At 41.1% G+C, this 23,230-nt stretch overlaps 1 protein-coding gene across 2 annotated transcripts; it reads right to left on the bottom strand.

The window, feature by feature from the left end:
- Positions 1 to 1,209: 1,209 nt before the first annotated feature.
- Positions 1,210 to 22,277, bottom strand: LOC108900351 (hippocalcin-like protein 4). Of its 2 annotated transcripts, none has more exons than XM_018701345.2 (4): positions 22,208 to 22,277; positions 6,712 to 6,887; positions 5,015 to 5,230; positions 1,210 to 4,939 (listed from the first exon to the last, which is right to left on the bottom strand). In XM_018701345.2, the coding sequence occupies exons 2-4, from the start codon at positions 6,871 to 6,873 to the stop codon at positions 4,742 to 4,744; spliced, it is 576 nt and encodes a 191-aa protein (XP_018556861.1). In that variant the 5' UTR covers positions 6,874 to 6,887; positions 22,208 to 22,277; the 3' UTR covers positions 1,210 to 4,741. The 2 variants fall into 2 exon arrangements, with proteins under 2 accessions (XP_018556861.1, XP_018556860.1); XM_018701344.2 differs by having other exon boundaries at positions 22,067 to 22,270.
- Positions 22,278 to 23,230: the final 953 nt, after the last annotated feature.

Raw genomic sequence — 23,230 nt, 5'->3', positions numbered from 1 at the left:
ATGGGTGAGATGTGACATCATACTTCCCTCCACAGGGTGACACTGTGACACTGGACAGTTTTTTCAATCACTGACACTCTTCTTGCACCTCAGGTTTCCTCTGCCAACAACTTCTCAACTACCTCTATTTTGGAAAGACCCCCACTGCTGCCTACTAACCCAGTCAACCTGTCTGCCATCTGCTGAAACCTGACCTCTATATATGAGTATTACTTGTAGAACTGCAACAGTAGGCTACAGCAAACGAAACGACACGTCCCATATTGGAGACAGTACATACCGTATAGCAGCGGACCACAAAAGCAAGTGTAGGTGTGGGTAATAATACTCAGTGCTTCAGTGTGAGGGTTTACACTCAAATATTTTACAAAGTTAAACTAGACTGAGGCATCTCTTGTTACACAAATGATACAAATACAAAACACATGTGAGCACTCGCAGAAGTGCCACACAGACTGAGCTTTCACAAGCACTCACAGTTACTCAGGCTCACTCTATCACTCTCTCTCTCTGTCTCTCTCTCACACACACACTCGCCCACATACACACACAGTAGCTGTGTCTTCATATGAAATTAGGTCTAAGCTAGTGGTACATTTACATTTACATATTATATTTGTTTATATTCATAAATACGATTACACTCGTATTAAAATGTACATGTACACAGTTTTATCATTACATTATCGCACAAAGGGGCTCATTCTTTAGCTTTAGGGAGGGAGTGTGTTCATTAGCTGGGTGAGAAGGAGGAGATACATCTGATCCACTGACAAGAGAGGAGTCAAATGTTTTTTGCCGGTTTGCAGAGAGGAAGTGGAGAAAACTGATGATCCACACAAAAACAAACACAATGATTAAAGATGAGTCACAATCCCTATTGCAGGACTGAGATACAGTAAAAAAGTCTTCTCAGAGTAGTGGGGTTCCTAACTGAGGTGACTCACGTGGAAGTATTTAGCAACTTGCCAGGTTTTCTGAATGCTAATGGAAGAGCTAAATGCTCCGAGACAGAGAGAAGGTGCTTTATTGCTTCTTCCTAATCCATCAGTTTTTTTCAGCATACGGCTCTATTTGAACTTTTTGTTTCCGTATACAATTACTCTCAGATCCACAGTGTGATTGAAAGTAATTTGGAAAACGCTTAGTGCTTCTTATTGTGGATTCAATGAAAGGATTGATACCACTCTCAAACATCATGCTAATATGAACCTACAGTCAGGATACAGGGACAGATATCTGCCTACCAATACCTCTAAATCACTAATTAACGTTATAGCGTGTTTGTTCACTCTGTACAGAAACCAAGCTAATTAGCTTTCAGTCTTGTGCTAAGTTAAGCTAGGCTAAGCTAAGCTAACCGTCTCCTGGCTCTAGCTTAATATTTGTTGCATGTAAAATTATTTTATGGGTTCAGTCAGTAAAATCATGTGGCCATTAGTTTGGACTTTTTCAGGCTAATCCACCAGACTACATAGAGGTTTTCCTGTTTAATGTACAGATAAAATAACACCTTAGTTATTGGCTTCCATTCGCATTCACAAACAGATGAGTACCTGCACCACACACCAAGCTTCCTCTTCAACCTTTTACTCTTTTTCACATTGATTTTAGATCTGAGCTGAGTTCAGCAAAGTTCCTCTCCCTCCATCTATTATCAAAGCGCTTCCTCTCTGACATTTAGGGAGGAGGAAGACAAAAAGGGTGGAGAGTAGAACAGTGGGAGAGAGAGAGGAGAGATGGTTATTTCAGCTTTTCATGTGAAACAACAGTGAATTGTGGAGGCAGGTTTGGCCTTTTCTGAGAAATACCGTTTCTGTCATACAGCCTGTAATTACTGTCATGATCGTCCCCACTCCACACTGTTCTAGTTTCTGTTGCTATAATTGCTGGTCTTGGAGAGGCAAGACCACGACTCCATATTATTCTGTATGTTTTATTTCTGGTTCTGCTTAAATAACATGCACAGTATCGTCGATGCAATTTTAAGAGAGAGTTTTTTTTTTTTTTTTTTTTGGTATTGAGAGACGATTATCCAAAGCACATACACCTGCTGATAATGTAGTAACTCATCAAAATTTAGTAAAGGTCCTGTTGATGAAATAAATACCAAAATAGTTGCAGGGGTGTTTGATCACGTTACCAAGCCACAAAGTCCTGAAACTGGTAAAGCAAAGATTTTGGAAGCCAAATCTTTAATAAATAATATTTAAAGGTCATTTAAACCTTGAACACTGATTGTAGCTTATTTTGCTATGATATTAAATGCTAAAAGGAAATTCTTAAGATTCTGAACCTGGTTCTTAGGGATTTTAAAGCCACTTTGTGTAGAAAATTTGACTTTGGTGCCACCCCATTGTTTGAAAAAAGTTAGACACGCACTAAAAACTAGACTGAAAAAGCACAGACTGTGTTCGTTTTTACTGCATTTTCCTGCAAACAAAAACCACGCCATCAAAAGAATGTGGGAGAAATTAACAATTCCACACATGAGGGCTTTAATTATAACAAGCTGATGTAATGATTCCATGTCATTCTTCTTCCTCTATTAATAACTATTCATGACAATGTCATAAATTTGTTACAATTTATGTTACCTCAACCAAATGACACTGTAGCTGACATGACAATGTTTATCACAGAGAACATGCAGCAGGGAGTTAACCTGTTAACCTGCTGGAGAGTCCAGATTACATTATGTAGAGGGCATTGCTTCATTCTAACCTAATTACATGTCATTTTAATGAAACACATGTAATCATTTTGATGATATATTGATTTGTTAGCATATGTGGAAAAGCTTTAGGCAGAGCCAGAAGTCACTGATGAGCACATCAGTATGCTTCACCATGCTGCTGGAGGCAGCCGTCTGAGACATTCATCACCTGCCTGTCTCGTACTTGGAGGGTAAAGCATCTGGACACCATGCTGTAATCTGTCAGAAATGTTCAAGTGCCACGCATCTACCTGTGGATTTTGCTGTTAAAGAGCTAATGAATTCAAGTGGACACACAGAAACGCACTCACATTCAGAGGAGCAGTCTGATCTGGGTTTCACCTGGGAACAAGAATATTTTGCTTGTGCACATAGATTCTCACATTCATACTCTCACACATATGAAAACCATAACAGACAAACTCACACACAGCTAATGGTATTGTTCATTACATAATTCTCTGTCCATCAGCATAACATTTGCTTCTCTCTTGTCGCTCTAGATGGACCATATGGACCAAACAACAGGCCTTTAGTTGGTTTGATGCCATTGCTTTCTTCAAGCTATCCCACGGTGCACAGCATCAAAACTGGCATTCTGGGTGCCAGAACTTAGCCAGGACTAGTTGGACATTTTGGGAAATGTTATTTGTTCTTCATGCCAGTATGTAACCATTATTATCATAATGTATATAATGTCTTTACGGTAAATATGACCCTGGAGCGGCGGGACAATATTACAGAAAGAAAGCAGGAGGAAAGACCTAGCCTGGTTATGTCCCAAGGGGAAAAAAATATTTTTTTTCCCTTTAACAGCTTCAAATTATACACCATACAGGTCTGACAGTTGCTTAAGATCCTCTGTGCCCTTCTAGCAGTTCCAAAATCTTGCCTTTGCCAACCTTTGCTGTCCAGGCCCCTCAACTGAGGATCTTTTTTATTCCCTCTTTTACTCTGAAGCTCTTTGTAACTCTGTTTTTTGCAATCATTGGCCAGACTTGGACATGAGCACCGACAATATTAAATCTTCATTATCAGTGTGAGGTTTCCAGAGAACCAGCGCAGTCTTTTGGATTTTGGAATTTGTACAGATTTAATAAAGGAGACATAACATGTTAGTAAATTTTAGAGGTGGTGGTATGTTTGGACAGAGGTAGGCTGGCTGTTTCCCCATTCTCAGTCTTTATGCTAAGCTAAGCAAAGCGTCTCCTGGCTTCAGCTTAATATTAAGGTATCAATCTTCCCATCTAACTCTCTGTGAGAAAGTGAGTGTATTTCCCAAAGTGCCAAACTATTCCACTATTCCTTTAAACAGACAGGTAAGAGTGTAATTTGGGAAAACAATCATTACTATAATATTTTTTCATAACACCTGAAATAATGCATTCCATGTTAACTTACATCAAATAAAAACAACCTGTTCTACGATTACATCTTTTAAGATTTTGATCTTGGATAGGAAGGCGAACCATATGTTTATTTTACAAATAAGAAAGCTGAGTAAAATGTGCAAATAGTAGCTGCAAGATAGCTGACATTTGCACTTGATTCACCCTGCAGCCTTGTAATCTCACATGCTAGGCAAAGAGTCTGACAGTGTGAAAGTGTGAGTGACACTTCTACATATTTCCCCAGTAAATCCCCACTATATTTCTTTGGTCTCTGCCAAAAAGGAGCTGGAGGGATTTCCACCTCTCACAGATCATCAGACTGGATTTATAAAGACACCCATCTAGACTGACGCAGAACTGCTGCAGGAGCGTACTGCACAGTGGGACAGGCTGCAAGAAAAAAAATGGCATCAATCAGGGCTCCATTGTGTTCCAAACATGGCTCATTTCTAGTCATCACTGCCTCGAAAAAAGAAAAAGGAAAAAAAAAAAAAAAGCTTCCCTACCTCTCTCCTCCTCCTACTCCCTCAATTGCATCCCTCCCTTTCTTCTCCTGCCTCTCTATTCTCTTGTTGCAGTTCAACTCTTCCCCCGTCCCTCCCCTCCCTCCCTCTGCATCTCCACCCATCCCTTTCTACTTCTGCATATCACACTGCAGCAGTAGGACGATGGAGGGGTCAGACTTGGCGGCCTCTTTGAACTCTTCCAGGGTGATCTCGTCGTTGTGGTCCTTGTCCATCTTGGAGAAGATTTTGTCCACGCGCTGCTGAGGGGTCAGCCCGTCCTCATTCATACGCATCATGATCACCGTGCCCACCATCTTGTAGATGGCCTGCAGGCAGGGAGAAAGGTTAGATTTCATCCTAAAATGTTTTAATTAACAGAGAGGATTTCTTCACAGACACACCTCTATGATCTCAAGCATCTCCATGCGTGTGATCTTCCCATCCCCATCCAGATCGTACATGTTGAAGGCCCAGTTGAGTTTCTGCTCGAAGCTGCCCCTGGAGGTGATGGACAGGGCACAAATGAACTCCCTGAAGTCGATGGTCCCGTCACCGTTCTTGTCAAATGTCCGAAACGCATGCTGGGCGAACTTGGAGGCATCACCATATGGGAAAAACTGAGGTGTGGAAAATGACAAAAACAAGGCGACATAAATAATGGGGATCATGCAGCACTTCCTTCTCCGAAATGTCATTAACATAACATAAGCTTAACATAAGCTTAACATGTAATTAATTTGTAGCAGTGCAATGTTACACTTGAACAGGGCATTATACATTCCTATAAAATCTTTATTTTGAAAGGTACACACTGACACTGAGAGTTTTCTTGCTCGTCTTTACCTGTAGCTAAATAACAGTGACATTTAACACTTTCCCTCCAAACAAGTAACTTGACAGTAACTGCGTGTCCTCACAGGTTTTACTCGTGCTGTGTGTCTGTAAAGCAACCCAAAGTGGATTTTTCCTGTTTTAGTCGTGTAACCGTGCACAGTGACCATTAATATTAACATTCAATTCTTTGTTAATATGAACTTTGAGACATACATGTGATGGATAGGGTGCAGGATTCTTTATTTTCCTTCCAAGTCATTTTGATCCTATACATCTGTCAATAAGACTTAACGGAGCAGCGGGACATTTTGACATTTGAAAATGATGATTTTACCAACAAAGTTTACAAAGTGGAACTCCTCCTACAGCTAGAACTTCTTACAAAATATAAGTCCTGCTTTATAAAAGTAATACTTGATATCAGGATGCAGTGTTGCAAAGGTTTTTCATTCATTTTTAACATACAGTCCAATACTGAGAGAGGAACCCACATCACACCGTTGCTGCCCTTCACTGTCACTGGTTTTTACAGCTTTGCACGGTCAGGTTCTTTCCCTTATCTGTGATCTGCTAACACCATACAGGTCTGACAGTTGCCTAAGATCCTCTGTGCCCTTCTAGCAGTTCCAAAATCTTGCCTTTGCCAACCTTTGCTGTCCAGGCCCCTCAACTGAGGATCTTTTTTATTCCCTCTTTTACTCTGAAGCTCTTTGTAATTCTGTTTTTTGGAAAAAGTTACTATACAAAGTTATTATGATCATCGTCAGTGCTAATTACCAGACACAAGCCACAGTTGTTCTGTGAGCCCTTTAGAACAGAATGAGAATAAATGAGCCTGAGAGGATATGCAAAACTGATTTAAAAATATCTTTAACTCTTGTGTATCCATGAAAAATCAATCAGTCTCTCTCTGACGCTGTGCCATTGCAAAAGCTCCAGCATATTCTGAGTGAGTCTCAGACAGCATTAGAGATCCTGGCAGTATTATTGGCTCCACCTCCTCTCTATGCCCCTAACGCAGGGTGATTAGTCACAGCCACATAAGCCCAACATTGCTATGAGTCATTTAAAAGGTAACTTTTTTTCATTTTATATAACTATAGAAAAAAAGAACAAAAATTTCACTGTAGGCAAAGCAGGAAATGGCGATGAAAAACAGTTGTAAAGAAACTCTGTATTACTGTATAATTAACTGCCATTATTCCACTTCCTCTGATTCATGCCCCTTCTCATGTCTCCCTCCTGCTTTCCACCTCACGCTCACCTTAACATAGAGCTGCTGAAACTCCTCCAGGTTGAGAATGCCAGAGGGACAGTCTTTGAGGAAGCCTTTGTACCACTGCTTGAGCTCTGCCTCGTTGAATTCGGTGTTCTTGGTCAGATCATCCAGGACCTCCGGAGCCAGCTTGCTGTTGTGCTTCCCCATGATGCTTCACCTCTCTGGGGGGTGGGGGGTGGGCAGCAGAGAGAGAGAGAGGGGGACAGGTGAGGAGGTGGTAGCTCCTTTGTTGTCGTAACAGCACGGGTCTCAGAGGATGGATACAAACAAGGAATTACCTGCTCGTATACACATGCAGGGGAAAGCTGCTTTATCTGTGTGTGGCTTTGAGTGTCAACATAAATAGGAAAAATCCATCTTAGCAAGCCATTTAGTCCTGTATTTGTTTACAAATATCATTCCACTTCAAAAATGGAAATGTTTACATATTACCCTGATCCATAAGGGAAATCCAGTTATTACCTATATAAGTTATTTGTGTCATTTTAAATGTATTGTTAAAGTAGTCGGATTTGAAAATATCTTTAAACCTTGTGCATCCATGAAAAATCTGTCAGCTTCTCTGTGACACTGAAGCTCCAACTTATTTTGAGTGAGATTCAGACGTGGACCAGCAGTAATAAATGACTTATATAGCACTTTTCTAGCCATACCAACCATTCAAAGCACTTCACACTACAGTTCACATTCACCCATTCGCACACATACACTCATCCTGCACTTATTCTATACATTTAAGTGCCCTCTAACACAGACACACACATTCATACACTGATGACATATCGGAAGCAGTTCGGAGTTCAGTATCTAGCCTAAGGATACTTCGCCACGTGGACTGGAGGAGCCAGGGATTGAACCACCGACCTTCTGATTGGTGCGACCACTCTACTTCCTGAGCCACAGCCTTGTGAATCTGGACGTTTTTTTTAACTGAACTAGACGGTGTCCCTCAAGGTTCTTAAGTTTTCTTTTTTTTCTCCCTTTCATCATTGTTGTGTCAGGGAGAACATATAGTTAGGGCCCATATCATGTGGGTTCATATGAGCTGTTAGTAGCCTGGCCAGACCCCCTCTGAATGTCATTACCCTGCTCTTTTTCCCAGCATTTCCCGTCTCTCTCTGCTGTCTCTACCTGTCTGGAGAGCACTGTCTCGCTTGTTTGTCCCATGACAGGTCTCCCTGCTTTTTTCATCCTAACTGTCATCATGACTGGTTTATCACCTAGCCCCAGTTTAAATTCACTCTCTTTCTTCATTTGGCCCTAACCCAGGATGTGGTTTACTCTCACATCTTAAAACAGATTGCATGTGTTTTCATATGATGGTCTTTTGTGTTTCTTTATGTTTTATCCATATTATCAGTAAGCTTTGATAAGTTTCATGCACTGTAAAAACAATTTGAAGCTGTAAAATAGAAAGTAATTGTTAGTCAAGAAACAAATCTGCAATGAACAAGTGAAATCATCTGTTTAGATGATTGATTGAAATGGATATTTTAGTGGACGTACATCACAGACAAACTGTCCATGCTACTAAAGTTCTCTCCATTTCCCTAATGACTCATTCTACCTCCATAATCACCTTGTGTGAGTAAAGCCCCTGATAGCATTGCTGCTATTTTGGCCATAAAATGGCCTATTACCCTGGCTCCTCGCCACGCACGTATTCTCATGGCTGAGGACTACTGCACTGGCTTCATGACGCCATCGCTGACTCATAGCCCTGTCTGACAGCGTTCGCACTTTGACACCAGGACACACCCGCCGCAGCCAAGCCAAGCGGCCACAAATCTTCCTCTAAACTCCGGAACGAGCATGGGGACAGTTTAGTGGCTGAAATATCATCCTGTCACGCTTTATGGCGAATGAGTCATGTAGAGAAAAGCGACAAAACCCCAAACTGCTACAAATATTTTGGACTTTTGGGCAAGTGGGAGGCACTGTAGGAGAGCTAAGAGCTTAGAGGAAGAGCAATAAAGGATATCAATAGGGGAGAGGTCATTTTGGCATTAACTTGTTTTGAAAAGGCCGCCTGTGATCTTATCAAGGCTGAGACATAAAAATGAATGTTGCTCTCTTCTCAGTTGTTTGAGAGAAAAGAAAGATGCAGTTAAGGAGGAAAATGAGGAGAAAATGTGCCTGTAAAACAGATGACACAATATAACAGCAGGTGCAATGAAACAGTCATTGCCTTAAAAAATATAATGGGTCAGCTGGGTGTTCATCTGTTCTCTGCAGTCCTGTTACAACTCTGAAATTGAAACATCTTTCACTTTTTTTTCTGTAGCTGCGGGATCACAATTCTGCATTTTAATGTTTATATTGGGACCCAGTATGTGTCGATTCGACAAAGGGGGTTGTATTTGAACCGTGCAGAGGTAGCTGTGGGTTTGTTTTAGTTTGGGAAGATGACTCCTTTGTGTGTTATCTCTCAATTTTTCCATGTGAGTTTAAAGGTTTACCAGATTCAATTACTTAAGCAAGCTCTTGTTTTTGCACAAACACAAATGCGTGCGCAGACACATGCACTCAAACACACACACAGTTTCACAAGGTTAACTGCTAGAGGATGGATGCAGACAGATGCTGAGGGCAGCAGTGTAGAGAAGGATCACATAAGGGGTTCATGCTGTGGCACAAACACCTGTAGCGCTATTTTCAGCTCAGTTTGAAGCTACCATCACTAAGAGGACAGAGTTAGATTCATAAAACTCTCTTGAATGAGTGTGACTCTCTGCCTCAAGCCACAGACATTTAGGATAAAAGTTTAACTCTCTCTGAATCATTGGTAGGTAGCTCTGTAAATCACTGACTGCATCAGCAACGACACACAACTTGTGCCACAAGCTGTGAGTTTATTTTGGCTTGTACCCTCCTGAGGCCTGTACTACGAAGTAAGTTCAACATACCCAGGATATCTTTTCATTTCTGGCTTTGCTAAACCTAACAACCGCAGTATCATTAAGCATACAGCAGTAGTTATCAACTCGTTAAGTCAACCCAGGATTTCCAGAGCGCTTTCATGCAAAAGAAGCGGAGTGGTTAATTACAAGCAACATTTTCAGAACCATAAATGAAGTACCTAATATGATACGAGAAGAAACCCTGATACCTGCAAGTTAATTTGGTTATAGTGACATCCAAAAATGATATTTAACAATGTAAAATGTAAACAATATGATGTCATCATGTTTGTTAAAGCTCTGTTGTGGACATATGGAAACACTGGAGCAAAACTATTCCACAGATCTATAAAAAATCTATCTATTATTTTTCTCTTTATTTTAAACTTCTTTGTCCATGTCAGGATCCTGTAGGAATGATGACTCTAGTTTTCCAGTGATCTGATTGATCAGTAGTTGGGCTGTTGACTGGTTTTGATCCGATCCTCTTAAATTAACCTGCCCTGAAGCAGGTTAGCCATTTAGCGTGAGTAACCATGGCGATTTAACCCGCTAAGAAGTGCACCACTGTCGTAACTGAAACTGAAAAAGCCAGAGTTAAACCTGAAGTTACCTCACTAACCTCAAATCCTGCTTCATAGTGCAGGCCTCTGAGCACACACACACACACACACACACATGCACACACACACACACACACACACACACTCCACAGAGTTGTAACATTGTTTCTTGCCTCTGACTGAGGCAGATGAGATTTTATCCCTCTATTAGGGAAGCAAATGTAGCAGATAATGGAGTTTCCTGTGGAAGATAGCGAGAGGCGCGACTAGCCAGGCGAGCAAACACACTGGGAACTTATCCCATCTGAAAAAAACAAAATAAACACTGCTCACGCTGGCAAGAAAAGGCAACCCGTAAGTTCATTCTAATCATTCCCAGGTTGGATGCTGTCTTCCAGTCAGGTACTCAGGTCTCTGCCAGCTCATCTTACTGAGGCAGAAATCTGTTGTGGGAGAGCATTCAGGTGCTGGAGGTTATCTGACAATGAACGCCGGCTGTTTCTTTTTCTTGGATTACGCTGCCTTTCACAGCAAAAAAGTCAAATCTCAGGGGAATCAATGAGCTGCATTCAGGAATACAGATTAACTGGCTTCTATGCCATTTCCTCATTTTGGCTGCCTTAGAAAGGCTGTTGCTTATCTGAGTGCATGCACACGTGTATATGTGTGGACACGTGTATTGCATACATGTATTGCCATAAAGATGTGCTTAAGTGAAACAAAGAATGGAAAGGCAGACATATGAATGCATAAAATGTCTCCTGGGGTAAAATGACTCCTGATGTACCTGTTTGTCCAGTCCACTTCCACATCTCTGAATCTCTGCACACATCTGGCAGTTTTTTCAGTGATTTAAAAAAGTCTGCTGCTGTATTCGCTGATAGCTGTCGGCTGATGCTAGTTGCAGAACAACCAGCCAAAGCTTGGACGTCAACTGTCTGCTCCCTGAGCCAGAAAGTGTTGACAGGCTTGGATGAGATCAACACATCTGTTCAGATTAATAGAGGTTGACTCAGAACAGAAATAGTAACTTAGTCTGCACCATTTTTTATATCAAGAATGGATCAAATGAATGTGAAAGGAGTCACTCATAGTTATAAATCCCACAAAGAATTATAATCCAACTCTGCAGTTCTCCTCAGGTTTATGTTTTAGGAACTTTCAGCTCATTGTTTTGGTTTTGCCACAGCAATTATTACTATTTCAGTTCATTTTAACTGCTCTATTCAACCTTGTTTTTTGCAAATGAGCTCAGATAAACCCACTGTACACACAAAATTAGCAACTAGCTGGTGGAGTATTTAGCAGCTAAAAATCCAGCTATTTTTTTCTCAGAAGTTAGTGGAGACCAAAACAGAGCTGAAGGGATAGTGAATATTTATCAGGTAGACATAAACATGAGGTGAAATAAGCAATACTGCCAACATGCTCTAGCCTAACAGTTTTATAACGATGATGATATGTCATTGTTGTGTTTATAGATTGTTCCATTGCCCCCGAAGTGACCAAAAAAATCAACTAATAATTGCCATATTTGTTCAGTTGTGATTGTCAGGGTTGACTGCTACTAGCTGTCGCTCTGTGTTATGTAACTGTATCGATTGGTCATGGTAAAAAAAACAAAAACAATATAACCCTCCACCCACCCAAACAGAAACTGGCATGAGCATGATATGAGTCTCAATAATAAAGTCAAACAAAATGGCAATTTAGACTGGTCTGGTTGTTAGGCTGTGTTTTTAGGTAGATGTCAGTCACTGAATAGAGAAGAATATCCACCTTGACTCATAATTTATCAACAGAAAGTTATTTCACCATGTCTCCTGCACTGTTTGATTGTCAAGAGGCCTGGAATCCTTGTACCTTTTGGATAGCATGACATTTCACTTATCTTCAGCTTAAAGTCAAAAATTCAAATTTTAGTATTAGCATCATAAACCTTTCAAAGCCTATCAAAGGGTGAAATTACAGGGGAGACCCATTTATGCTCTCTAATGACAGTGCATTCAAAGTAACACCCTCTGGAGCTAACATGAATAGCTTTATTCCCTAAATGCTGCAATTTCCCTCACATATACAGACCTCAGCGTCTGCTCTGCACATCCCACTAAAGAGATCTATTGGCCTGGCAACACGCTGTTGCTGTGCACAATGACGCCTTTAATAGTCCCTTCACGTCAACACACGACAGAAGCCTGAGCATACAATTGCACATATACGCACAAACATGCCAGCTTCAACCAGGGACAACCAGGACAAATTAGTGCCATCACATACTGGCTGTCTCTGGCACTCTTCCACACCATACAGAGACATGAAATATTATAAAGGAGGGGGAAAGACAGAGCAAGAAAAGATGAAGAGGCTGTGTGCAGAGGGAGGATGACTCAATCTGGATTCACACCTCTGAGGGAGAAGACAAACAAACAGGGGGAGAGACGTGGAGTGAAAAGATGATAAAGATGGAGGGATGGAGAAAGACAGGAGGTGACAGGCAGATAAGCAGAGCTTGTAGAAAATTGTCCCAACAGGCGTTCAATACAGAAAGACATGCATCTTATTGAATCTGAAGGGGCCTTTTCGCATGTTCATTCCAGTTGTCAGACTGATAGTAAACATGCAGTCTAATCTGAGTTGTAAATGCGTGGGAGACTGTGTGTGTGTGTCACTGTGTGTGTTTGCCAGTCCAGCTTGGTGGTGATCTTGCTGACTGGTTAAGCTAGTTACAGGCTACATGCTTGCGTGCCACAGTCAGTAGTAATAAAGCTTACATTTTGATGATGCACTTGTTATTAGGTTGATGGATGGCATGAGTGCTACACATCAACAGTTTTAGTTCATACTACTGACCACTATCAGCTGTAGGAGAGAGTCCTCCCTAGAAGAACAACAGAATCAGCTGTTGAGCAAGTGCCCCAAAACAGCATATGTTTATGTACCAGTGACAAACCCCTCCATGGCCAGTAGTAATTTTCTGAGGCAGCTAGCTGTGGTACTAGAGTGGGTTGTCTCCTGGTCGCAGGGGTGGCGGTTCAATCCCTAGCTCCTCCAGTCTGCTTGCCAAAGTGTGCTTGGCCAAGACAGAGAACCCCAAGTTGCCTCACTTGTAAGTCACTTTGGATACAAGTGTCTGCTCAATAAGTAAATATAAAATGTTAAATTATAACAGCCTACTGAGAACAGCATGCCCATTACAGGAATGCGCACAGCTAAAGCCGAAACTACTGGTGTCATGCCGAGTTAAAACCGGCTGATGACACTGTCAGCATGTCCAGCAGGAGAGACACGACAGAGACGCATAGGCCAGTCTTATGTCTATATGAACAAAAGGAACGGATCGTCAAACCTTCATAGTGAAAGGCCAAATTCGATTCGTCCTGAAGTCCTTGAAGATCAGTGTGCAAGACCTCAAGATCTCATTTGACCGTCGCTTTGACCAGTTAAATGACAAACGTCTCCAGTGGCAGGTCATATCAGCTGTTACTAATTAAGCAGTAGTGTTAGTGTTACAACCAAAGATTTATAATCGAGTACCGATTCAGAAAGAGACAAAAACCACCCTACATCCTACATCCACAATATCTTAACACTGTAATTACATCCCTAAAAATTAAGTAAGAAATCAAGACTAAGCATCACTGTTAAATGCATGTATGACGAATGGCCTGGATTAGTTATCACACCACTGAATGTTCTGTTTGATCAGTTTCTTTAAATCCTTCAAAGCCCAGGGGCAGGCACAAAAAACAGTCTTTGAGGAAAAGTCTTTGTAGCTATGTTTAGCTACATCCCAGGTTTAAGACATAGGACAGGACCTCTCCCTTCTTTACTTTGAGCAGTCATTAGCTAATATTTCAGCAGTGAATGAAAAGGCTGTGATAAATAAATACAATTGTAACTGACAGGACAAATGTAAATTGTAAAGGAATCTATTTGTGGCAGCAACAGGATGTGACCTAAACTGAAATCACAACAGAATTGTACTTTACCACTTCTCTATGTTAAAAACATTTTTTCCCCTCTGGACACTCACAGCAAGAGGGTACACACGAAAGAAATCAAGGTTGGAAAGCAGTGGGCTTACGCTGTCATTATTACGAGGCTCATGCACTCAGGCTGTAACTGAACGAAGCCCAGAGGGGAAAATGTGTTGGTGTCGCCATGACTGAAAATGATTAGCTGGCAAAAGCTTTAATTGAGTTGGAAAGAGAGCAAAAATGGGAAGCTAGGCCTCCCATACAGTAGTGATTTCCTGAGTGTGTGCATGGATGCGTATGTGTGTGTGTTGTGTGTTTGCAATGGCAATAACCTTTGTGAGAGTGGAAGTGTACAACAGACTGTCACAGCAATAGGGGAACAATCAATAGGATACCAGTCCAATACCAGCCCTCACCATGAAGTGCACTGTGAAGTGTGTGTGAGTGTGTGTTTATGTGTGTATTACAGAGAGAAAGAATAGAGTATAGGAAGATGGAGAAACCTGATGAGAAGTGGACAACCAGCTTATTGACATGTGAATGATAAAGCGCACAGTGAATGGTCTTCATGGCGGCTCACCAAACCATCAAAAGTGAAACAGAACAATACATCGTCTTGACAACAGTCGCCTGGCTCTCTGCCAAACAGCGGCCCACCAGACAATGATGTTTTCAGCGAACTGAAACAGTCCTTCTGCCAACTGGACCTGACCAATTGGCTTGCTGATATATCGGTTTGATGTGGGGGATTTATTGAAAATGTAAATATTGGGCAGCATTTTCCTCATCCCACTCGATTCCCTGTGATTAGATTTTAGCTGTTGAATTGGACAGTGGGCAGTGGTTACTTGTTAAAGACCAGCATGCAACATGCTCTAATGCTAATGCAGTTTCTGTATATACCAGTGTGCACAAGTGTTTTTTTTTTATTGGTAGAAGCAGGGCTGAGGAAAAATTCAATATCAGTAGTATGATTTAATCATATTGTGTTGATATTTCACAAAAAGGTTAAAGGTTTTATTTTACACATTTAAATATTCATTTATGACATAAAATATAACAGTGGAACAGTGGAACACAGACCATTGGAGAGATCATCATTTGATCGTTTTAACACATAATTTTGCCATCATTTTCCATAGAGCTGCAAACTAGGAAAAACTATTTTGGGCACCCCTGGTTTCAGTCCAGAAGTAAGAAAGCCATTCATTTTCTCTGTAGACAGTGTTACATGACTCATAGTTGGAGCTACTTTAGCTTGAATGGGCATGAAACCTGTTCGAACATCCATCACAGAGCTCGAAGTTATGTTCAATGTTATGTACAAGACAAGAGGTTATATCATGCAGGGGCAGCTTTGGATGCTACAGTGACATTACCACCAAAGTGGTAATATGAGATGGGCTGGGTCTAGCTGGTTAGCATGTTGACTTCTACTTCAGTAGGAGAAAATAAGTGATAGAAATATGAGCCAAACAAGAGTTAACAATTCCTTCTCTATCCACCACTGGAGACAGCTCTTGGCGAGTAAAGAAATGAAGTCTGAACTAGCAAGTAAACAGCTGTTAATGTAGCGAAATAGCAAAAATATACAAATAGCACCTTTAAGACATGAAAGTTATATATCTAAGTCTGGAACAAATATATATACAAGACTGTATCACACAGCTAGCATCTAGCATAGCAACGCAGCTTGAAATAAAATCAAGCAATTGGAATAAAAGTATGGTTATTTTGTCTAATAGAAATTTTCCATAGCATTTTCTGAAAGTGTACGATATTACAGATGTGATATCACAATATAAGACTATGTATTGTGCAATATAGGTTTAAATCCTTATTGCCCACCCATATTTTCCATAATGTATCATAGATTATATTGACTTCAACAATATTGCCTAGCCCTAAGTAATAGTAGTAGTAGTAGTAGGTAGGAGGAGGAGGAGAAGGAGGAGATCTATTTTAGTGGTAGTAGCTCTTTAGCTGTAGTGGTAGTAGTAGAGGTTGACTGAATATGTAGGCCAAAACAAAGTATCAGCAATCAATGCTTAAATCCAAAAATGTCTGCATGCCTTTGGTCTCCATAATCAGTTAAAGTCTGGTTAATATAAACTGAATATGACACGTGAATGTGTGAGTACTTACAGATTTATGAAAGGATGTGCTGGAGCTGAGGTGTTACCTCCATATTATTTAAATCTACATACATCTCTCTAGTGACTGGAGCAGGAAGGATGCATCGCTATAGAAACGCAGCTCACCTCAGTGCAGTTCAAACTCTAATTTAAGACCAGGCAGCATGTCGAGCCTGGGGAGAAACACGGGGGACAAAACGGTTGTGTGCGTGTGCCCTTATGAGTCAGTCTCTCTGCTAACCTTTATCTCCCTTATCTCCAAAGCATCATTTATTCACCTCAGTATTTCATTTATTGCCACAGTTGTTACATGTACTTAAGTCTGGGTGCTGCACTAATTGTTGACCACTATTTCTGTCTGCACTTTATCAGACCTGCACAGCCTTGCTACATGTGGCTAATAATATTCCAACAACACTTATAAAGTCATACGGAGTCACACACACGTTCACATGGACCAAAACACAAACACACACTTTCCTATATTACATAAGTCCTGGTGGACAGTTGTTTGGTTGTGAGGCTCAGGTGTTTCAGCAGCAGACAAAAACAGTCTCTAAGCACACACTTGCACAGGCACACACACAGCAGTGTGCTTACTGTGTAGTGTGTTGACAGTAGTGTAAGAGAACAGAGGAAACGGAGCATGGGACAAATGCCTGCAGCGCTTACCCCTGCTCCTGAAAGCTATCCTCTCATCACTATCCTCTGTTAAGATCAACATTTAATGTGTTCTGAAACAAAGAGCAGGTGGAAGGTGGAGGGTGGGGATCACCATCGTACAACCAACAGAATCACATGGATATGATTTGATAATGTAGTCAGATGCTTATAAAGATACAGTACTGAAATATTTATATCTATGAGTAAAGAAAAGCAGGCAGGTAATGTATCAAAGCTCCTCTGTAAGCAGTTTTATACTGTTTGTTTTCACAAACTCCTAATTATTTTTACATTTTAACACGTGTATTTAGTGTCTACAACCTTGATGTGGACTGTTTTCCTCATTTTGGCAGCGTGTCTGCTTGTTTTGGACCTAATTTTGGCACTGACGTGAACTTGACGAAAATTGGCCCTGACTTATTTTTAACAGCTATTTGTCCTCTGGTAAGAATTCCCAGCAAATTTCTCACCACAAAGTACAGAAACGTGACACAGTTTCACACGTTAAATCTGCTGAAGTTGACTACCTCTCATAACAACTCAGCAAGGCTCAGCTTATGCAACACCCAGCTTATAACAACACAACCATCTATTAGTATACAGTATGCACAGGAGGGTATGTTGCAATGGATTAGGGCCTGATCAATAGTATCCATGTCAAATGCAGAGGGTATAAAAAGGACATTTCCTGATCTCAAAACATGTCTGGATGTTTAAATAGGCAACTCTTTCTGCTTTCTGTGCTTTCTGCTTTCTGTGCTTTCTGCTTTCTGTAACTCAACAATTACTTAATGCAACTTTAAGTAACTCTATCTTTTCTCACCAGTGTCATCACAAAAACCTATTTGCTAAATAAAAATGTTGCAAAAACTATGTTCAAATACAGATGTAGAGCCTAACCTTTGCATAGCTACTCCTACTAACTCATCTCTTTGCCAACAAGTCCTCCAAACTAAACAACAGCATATTTTGTGGTTTAGTTTGGAGGCCATTTGTGACAATGATCATTTTCATTGTTAAAGATAATCGTTTGAAAGGTACAAAAAGTAATCACCTCACTGTTTTTAAGGTTGCCGACAGCAGTCCCCCTTCTTAAAGTCACACACGACATCACACACATCATGAATTTAGCCTTTTTGCGTTAATGCAATGCGCTAATACAAGTCATTGTGTCTTTACAGGTAGCCTGTTTATTTTATTTTATTTTTTTTTTAGGTTTTAACTGCTCCAAAACAAATGGACCCGATAATTTAAACCGGAAAAACCACTGAATAAAGTAGTGTCACGTTAAAATCTGTGTTTTTCTGATGCTCTTCAACAGACACAGGACATCAGTCTGACAGCTGGTAGTTAGCTCAGCTTGTTTTTATTGTGGGATTCCCTCAGAGTTCATCGTTCAGAGGGTTTTTACTGGGAGTCGATTTATCCACAATGCTCTCTTCTTCAAAACAAATGGACCAAGTAATTAAAATCTGTTAAAATAACACTGAATTACGCAGTGTTACGTCACAAATCACTGTGACGCTGTTGGTTGTTGAGGGGGGCTGCGAGAACAGCTTTTTGCTCAGCTTGTTTCTCTGATTACTGAAAAACCAGACGTCCCATGACAAAAATCCTTCACCCAGTTTGAGATTATAGTTTAAACGTTATTGTGACAGTGACACGACTTGCAATAGTAAGAAATTAGCAGGCTGAAAATGTTTCAATGTCCAGCCATCTGGCCTGCAGTGCAGCCTGCACTCACAGAAAACCCTGTAACAGTAGGTAACAGAGGCTAGTCTGCATGTACAGTACACGGGATCTGACAACTGTTTGTCATCGTAGTCAGGGTCTTTTTTGTTTTGTTTTATTTTACCACAGTTAAGGCAACCAAAAAACCCACTAAAAAAGGCATGATAAAAATTATTTGCCCATTTATCCTGTTCAGAGTCATGAGAGGCAAAAGCCTGTCCCAACATGCCGTGGGCCAGAAGCGGGGGATATACCTTGACAGGTTGTCAGACTGTCACCTCACCACAGTGACACGTACAGTATAGAAAGACAGACGCATTCACACTCACATTCACACCTATGGATCATTTTAGTATCTGGGCTCACCTAAACCTGCATTTCTAACTGTGGGAGGCACTTAAAGGAAATTCACACATGACCTTCTGGCTATAAGGCGACAGTGCTAACCACTGAACCACTCAGTGATGTTCTATTTTAAAAGCCTTTTCTCCACATCTCTGGCTGGTGTGTGTTACCTTTCTATTGCACTATATTGTATATGTCAAGCCACTGGAAAACACTTGGTCAAAGAAGTCCATTGATAACTGTGGGTGTTCATTAGTTATCCACCAATTATGCCAAACTCCTTCACTCAACATTCCTTTGTTGTTGCTCAGCCACTATCAGCTGGTCTATAAGCATCAGCCGGTGTATGTCACACACACGCACACACACACACACACACACACACACATTTTTATATTCCAACATCAATCTCCCTGGGTAATAAAGCATGTGACAGGAATGGATGAATCAATCAGTCAAGAGACACACATGCAGCAACACAAATACACACACACACACATATAGAGACACGCAAGCACACGCACACAGTGAGCCAGTGATGCGTGAGACAGATGCATAGTACACCTGGCCACAGGCTTACAACAAAATGCAAGTGACAGAGAGGCAAACAAAAAAAGAGATACACAAAGTGGGGGGTGGTTATGAGTGTCACAGCATCATTCATCTCCTGCAGTCAGAAAAAAAGAAGAGACCGGAAAAACAAACAACACACACACACAAGCACAGACAGGAAATTGTAGTGTAACATGCAGCTCCGAGCTGAAATTATTGCACTCCACAGAATGTGGATCAATAGGTCTTTCCAGAGTAGAGGAAGCAGCTATAACCATGTGTTTTCAATCCAGTGATCTGTCAGTCAGCTGTTATGTGTAAGCTTCTTTCTATCTCCTATTGCAAACACCAGGGAGCTGTGTCTACGTCTAACATCACTGCAGAGACCAAGTGATCAACTTAGAGCATCTGTAGGAAATAACCTGTGGCTGATCTCTGGTGATGAGAGCACAGACGCTGTGTGTCTGGGGTGGATTTGCTGCAGAAGCTCTAAAACTAAACTATACATCACTGAGTAGCAGGTATACTGAGAATATACAGTTAGAATGTACTGTTTTAAAATCCCACGTAGGAGAGAAGAGTAATGGGAGCCTATGTTATTATTAAGCCGTAAGGTATAGGTGAACAGTTAAACACTAAAACATTAGTGAAAGTTCTGTCCTTTTTATTTGGATTATCTCTCAACAGAGTGTACTTAAGAGCACCAACAATCAAACATGATTTTGCAGTCTACGCTCTCAACACAGTCCGTGAGCCAAATATAAATCAACGATAGCTCCACCACAAAATTCAAAACCACAGGATTGGAACAGGATATCACTCCCGAAGGGACTGACAGGTCTTTTAATATCATGGGCTACAAGAAAATCAAAAACAGGGATTGGTTGGGCGTTTACAGGTATATTGCATTAGATAATATTAGCAGAATCATAATATAATTAGGGAATATTTTGGAGGAGAGGGATGGTGTAGAAAGAGATCCTAATTGTGACTCTGTAATAGCTCCCTCTTGCTCAGCACCACTTGAGACGGGCTGATTCTATACACAGTCTGTGGGGAGTATAAGTGGCCTGCAGTGGAAATAAAGCAATAGATCAGCTGTATTGTTTGGTATAATCAAAAGCCAAAACTACAATAAATAACACTGCTACGACACCTTATTGTATTTGTATTGTTAGATTCTTCTTGCTTTAAGTCAACATACACTTACTTTAAAAAACAATAGGGATTAAGATTATGAGTATAAAATGTGTACCCTTCAGCTCTGATACCCATCATGCACTAAAGACCCGCTCTTGTTCAGTTATAGGCCGGCAGCCAAAGGGCTACAGAGCCAAACTGAGCTGTCACTGCCACCAGCTGTCTGTCATGGATGTGCCCATCACAGGGGTGTGTGTGTGTGTGTGTGCATGTGTTTGCATTCGTTTGTGTCTTTCCATTTTCATGGAACACTGTTTCGCTGACTTTGTTCTGTATATATGAACACAACTGATGAACACTACATCACAGACATGCAGACACACACACACACGGCCTGTTACTATGATGCAGTATGACCCTTTGATGCACAGCCGCACGAAGGCCACCAGCACTGTGAACAAGCAGCACACATTGGAAGCTGCTCCTATTGATTGTGCGGGTCCTGGTGTCATCCACAGAGGACTGGATCATACTGATAAAACTGAACCACTTGTTCAGCCAACAGCTGAACAGAGCAGCAAAAATGACTTTGAAGGCAGAACAGTGAGACTTGCAGCTACAGACCGCACAAGTAAACCCATATATAGTTAAAATTGCATGCTTATATCATGCTTATTTATGCCCTGCATGTGCAAGACACAACCAGAGTCCAGTTTCAGTGGTGTGACACACAGGTTGTTCAACCATTAATTGCTCCCAGAGCATGAAGGACATTCTAATTCTGACTTCCTCAGCAGCATTTTCACATGTATACAGACTCAGTTTTTTCATCCATCCAACATACACACAGATAAAAATGACTCGCCATATTTAACACATACCTGCACCAGGTAATGTTTCCTGCCACCACGGCAGATGTGGTCACCAAAGTGCCTCTTTTCAACAGGGATCAGTGGTCCCAGGTTCAATAGCCTCTAGAGCTCCGAGTGTCCTTGAGCAAGACACTGGAGCCACTGACTGCTCAATAAGACTGTTCAGTATAATTAAAACCTTGACTTGACTCATCTGTAGAGCTAAATAAGTGTAACGCACTTACACTGACAGGGTTGAGGGTTCAGTCCCCCCCCCCCACACACACCCCCTCTTCCTGGTACAACACCTTGGATATTAGCTCAGTAAAATAATGTCTACGACTCCCTCTCTCATCACTTATTGCTTTTGCTAGTTAGCAAGTAAAGGCATATGTGACACATTTTTACCAACACTTGCACACATTAACGTGACGGTGGAAAGAGATCGTTTAAATATATATATTAAAAATGTCCTCCACTTACCTTGTAATGTTTGGGAGAAAAATGCGCTCCTTTTTGGCGATAAAAGAAAAACCTCTTCTTTGCTTTCCCGCTATTCGCACGGTAATGTTTTGCTCCAAAACAGTTCCTCCCTCATGTAAAATAACCTTCGTTTTAACTCACCTCTCTCTGGAAGAAGATGAATGAACCGCTGCGTCTCCCTTGCCAACACATTTGCATGAAGGCCAGCCTCCCCCGCGCGCCGATTAGCTCGGGCGCTGTTTAAAGGTGGGTCCTTTTCATCTGATTCGACAGAACGGCTTGTCAATTATACAAAAAGGAGCAGAGCTCTGACCGCGCGCGCGCGCCTGTGCCCTCGCGTCCTCTCTGTGGTGCGCGATAGAGAGAAAGAGAGAGAGAGAGAGAGACGAGAGCGAGGGAGGGTTGCGCTGTGAAAAGCTAAAAAGGAAAGTCAAACAACAACAGCAAAATACACGTGATAATTGTTCAGTATGGGAGGAACTTCTCACGGTTCGACTTACCTCCCTCTAATCTAATGTAGAAGACTCACAGTTCTCTGGAGACATGAGTTCAGTCTTTGGCTCATGTGCTTTGATGTGGTGGTCATTTACATGATAAAAAATGCCAGGAAATGGGCAGCGGTCAAAACAAACATCTGTTTAACCAATACAATAACACTATCACTGAAAACAAGAGCTCTATAATTGCTTTATGCATACATTTCTGTGGGTCAAAAATGACCTGCTGTTAATGTGAATTAATTTAGGGATATAAATTATATTACCACAAAACTGAGATAATGTAGGTCTTAAGACTGGATATGACACAGGGAAACACCTCCAGATGGGTACTCAAGTTTATCTTAAAGTCCCCTTTCATTCAAAAATGTGTTTTACTTATTGTTACTTCTCTTGGAGGGTTAAACTTCACAACACAGAATCCTGTATGGAGCTTTTTCAAATACTAGTTTTCAAACACAGCTGCTGGCAAAATATGAGTTTTTGGGGGATGCATGAGCAGGACTTTGTGATATCACAACTACAATGGAAACCAGTTATACATGGTCCAGTATGCAACGTACAAGTGGGCTGGGGAAACAAATACTGTGCACTATGAGTGGACTTTTCAGTAGTAGTAGTAGTAGGAGACATCTTGCATTGAGCAGTTAAACTTATTGGTATGAAC

This window comes from Lates calcarifer, linkage group LG3 (assembly GCF_001640805.2).
Source record: "Lates calcarifer isolate ASB-BC8 linkage group LG3, TLL_Latcal_v3, whole genome shotgun sequence".
In the NCBI taxonomy this organism is placed as follows: domain Eukaryota; kingdom Metazoa; phylum Chordata; class Actinopteri; family Centropomidae; genus Lates; species Lates calcarifer.
Note: the sequence above shows the minus strand (reverse complement) of the source record. Positions and strands in the feature narration are given on the sequence as shown.